Source organism: Capsicum annuum, unplaced genomic scaffold, assembly GCF_002878395.1.
Source record: "Capsicum annuum cultivar UCD-10X-F1 unplaced genomic scaffold, UCD10Xv1.1 ctg73296, whole genome shotgun sequence".
In the NCBI taxonomy this organism is placed as follows: Eukaryota; Viridiplantae; Streptophyta; class Magnoliopsida; order Solanales; family Solanaceae; genus Capsicum; species Capsicum annuum.
Window position 1 is genome coordinate 7232 of NW_025883294.1, and position 2893 is coordinate 10124.

Below are 2893 nucleotides of genomic sequence, written 5' to 3' on the forward strand. Positions count from 1 at the left end.
TAGTTTTTCATTTCACCAGGCCGGTGAAATGATTTGACTTCTAAAATTCAATAAGATTGGGGATATCAAAAGAAAGGAGGTCTTACTAATTCTTTTATTATGGATCTGAATATGTAATTCGCCTCCAAAGATTAATGATGAAAGGTTGGTTTGTTTATCTGCAATTTAAAAAAAATATATCGATTGGATCCATTGATATGCATTTTTTCTTTCATATACTTAAACTTAAACGATTTCCGTGAGTAAACTTATAGGAATATTTGAATTTCACTTAGTTACAAGCAAGATATAATAATGAAGAAATGAAAATTATACAACTTTTATTTTCATTTTTACATCAGAATTGGCTTCTGTTTAATTGTATTTGATTGTATTCACCCGACAGAATCTAAATAGGATTAGAAAGAGAACTTTTTTTTATTATTCGAACGTACTAACTAGTCGTACTAACTAGTTATAAAACCAGATTGATATCCTCCTCCCGTGCTCTAGCTTATCGGAGAGCTAGATTTTCTTCAATTTTTATCTCCTTCCTTCAGCCTTTTTCACATTAGCCTCCGCTATTTCAAGAGTTTGCTGAGCTTCTTGTGGATCAATGTCACTACCCTTCTCCGCATCATTTACTAAAATAGTGATCTCATTATTGCCTATTCTAGTAAAACCACCTATCAGAGCCATCATTAACCATTGGTTGTTAAGGCGTATTCGCAAAATCCCTATATCTATAATTGTGGCAATAGGGGCGTGATTTGGTAATATGCCAATTTGACCACTATTAGTAGATAACATGATTTCTTCCACTTCTGAATCCCAAACAATTCTATTAGGAGTCAGTACACTAAGATTTAAGGTCATTTCTTCAAATTGCTCTCCATTTCTAAGTTCATAGCCTTCGCGGTAGCTTCATAGATATTACCTACCATATAAAAGGCCTATTCAGGAAGACCATCTAATTTTCTGGAAAGGAACAATTGAAATCCTCGAATTGTTTCTTCTAGACCAATATATTTCCCTGGAGAACCGGTAAACACTTCTGCTATGAAAAAGGGTTGTGATAAGAAATGCTCAATTTTTCATGCTCTTGCTATGATTAAACGATCCTCTTCGGATAATTCATGCAATCTATGGATATATAATGTCCTGAAGTTCTTTGTAACATTGTAAAGTTTGCTTAACTCGTTGGGCGGTTTAGTAATATTCCTCACCAAGGATCCGACGTTAAAGCATAGTTGGTGTTGAATCTAAAGGATCTACTGCTGGATAAATACCTTTCGCAGCTAATCCTATTGATAGTATGGTAGTAGAATTTAAATGTGTAAATGTCGTAGCAGGAGCAGGGTCGGTCAAATCATTTGCGGGTACATAAACTGCTTGAATAGAGGTTATGGACCCTTTTGTACCAGAAATAATGGCGTACTCCTCCTGTTCGAATCGGGATTTGAAACCAAACTCCTCCTCAGGAGGATAGATGGGGTGATTCAGGTGAGATCCAATGTAGATCCAACTTTTGATTCACTCGTGGGATCCGGGCGATCCGGGGGGACCACTATGGCTCCTCTCTTCTCAAGAATCTGTACATCCCTTCTCAGTGTATGGACAGTTATCTCTCAAGCACAGGTTTAGGTTTGGCCTCAGTGGGAAAATAAAATAGAGCACCTAACAATGCATCTTCACAGACCAAGAACTATGAGATCACCCCTTTCATTTTGGGGTAAATAAAGGATCATACCATTCGACCCGTTTCTTTCTTAACTCAAAATTGAAATGGAAGCAGGTTTGAAAAAGGATCTTAGAGTGTCTAGGGTTGGTCCAGGAGGTTCTCTTAATGCCTTATTTTTTCTTATTATTGGAGTTATTTCACAAAGACTTGCCAGTGTAAGGAAGAAGAGGAAACAAGCACACTTGGAGAGCGCAGTATAACAGAGAGTTGTATGCTGCGTTTGGGAAGGATGAATCACTCCCAAAAAGAAATCTATTGATTCTCTCCCAATTGGCTGGACCTTAGGTGCGATGATTTACTTCACGGGTGTGGTCTCTAGTTCAAGTCCAGGATGGCCCAGCTGCGCTAGGGAAAAGAATAGAAGAAGGATCTGACTACTTCATGCATGCTCCACTTGGTTCGGGGGGATATAGCTCAGTTGGTAGAGCTCTGCTCTTGCAATTGGGTCATTGCAATTATGGGTTGGATATCTAATTGTCTAGGCGGTAATGATAGTATCTTATACCTAAATCGGTGGCTCACTTTTTCTAAGTAATGGGGAAGAGGACCGAAACGTTCCACTGAAAGACTCTACTGAGACAAAGATAAGCTATCAAGAACATAGAGGAGGTAGGATAGGCAGTTGGCTAGATCTAGTATAGATCGTACAAGGACGGTAGTTGGAGTCAGCGGCTCTCCCAGGGTCCCCTCATCTAAGATCTCTGGGGAAGAGGATCAAGTTGGCTCTTGCAAACAGCTTGATGCACTATCCTACTTCAACCCTTTCAGCAAAATGCATCAAAAGAAAAAAAATGAAAATCGATGGACCGACCCAATCATCTCCACCCCGTAGGAACTACGCAATTACCCCAAGGACACCTTTGGCATCCAGGGGTCACGGACCGACCATGGAACCCTGTTCAATAAGTGGAATGCATTAGCTTTCCGCTCTCAGGTTGGTCATTCAAGGTCAGAGAAGGGCAATGACTCATTCTTAAAACCAGCATTCTTAAGACCAAAGATTCAGGCGGAAGGGGGGAAAGCCCTCCGTTCCTGGTTCTGCTATAGTTGGATCCTCCGGAACCACAAGAATCCTTAGTTAGAATGGGATTCCAACTCAGCACATTTTGAGTGAGATTTTGGAAATAGTTACTCTTTGGAGAGCACAGTACGATGAAAGTTGTAAGCTGTGTT

At 39.8% G+C, this 2893-nt stretch overlaps 1 protein-coding gene across 1 annotated transcript; it reads right to left on the reverse strand.

Annotated features, from left to right (window-relative positions):
- Positions 1 to 518: 518 nt before the first annotated feature.
- Positions 519 to 919, reverse strand: LOC124894359 (ATP synthase epsilon chain, chloroplastic-like). Its single transcript, XM_047405058.1, has one exon. The coding sequence runs from the start codon at positions 853 to 855 to the stop codon at positions 523 to 525; it is 333 nt and encodes a 110-aa protein (XP_047261014.1). The 5' UTR covers positions 856 to 919; the 3' UTR covers positions 519 to 522.
- Positions 920 to 2893: the final 1974 nt, after the last annotated feature.

Excerpts from the sequence above, each read along its gene's own strand:
- LOC124894359 (XM_047405058.1), bottom strand. The coding sequence starts at position 855 with ATGACCTTAAATCTTAGTGTACTGACTCCTAATAGAATTGTTTGGGAT.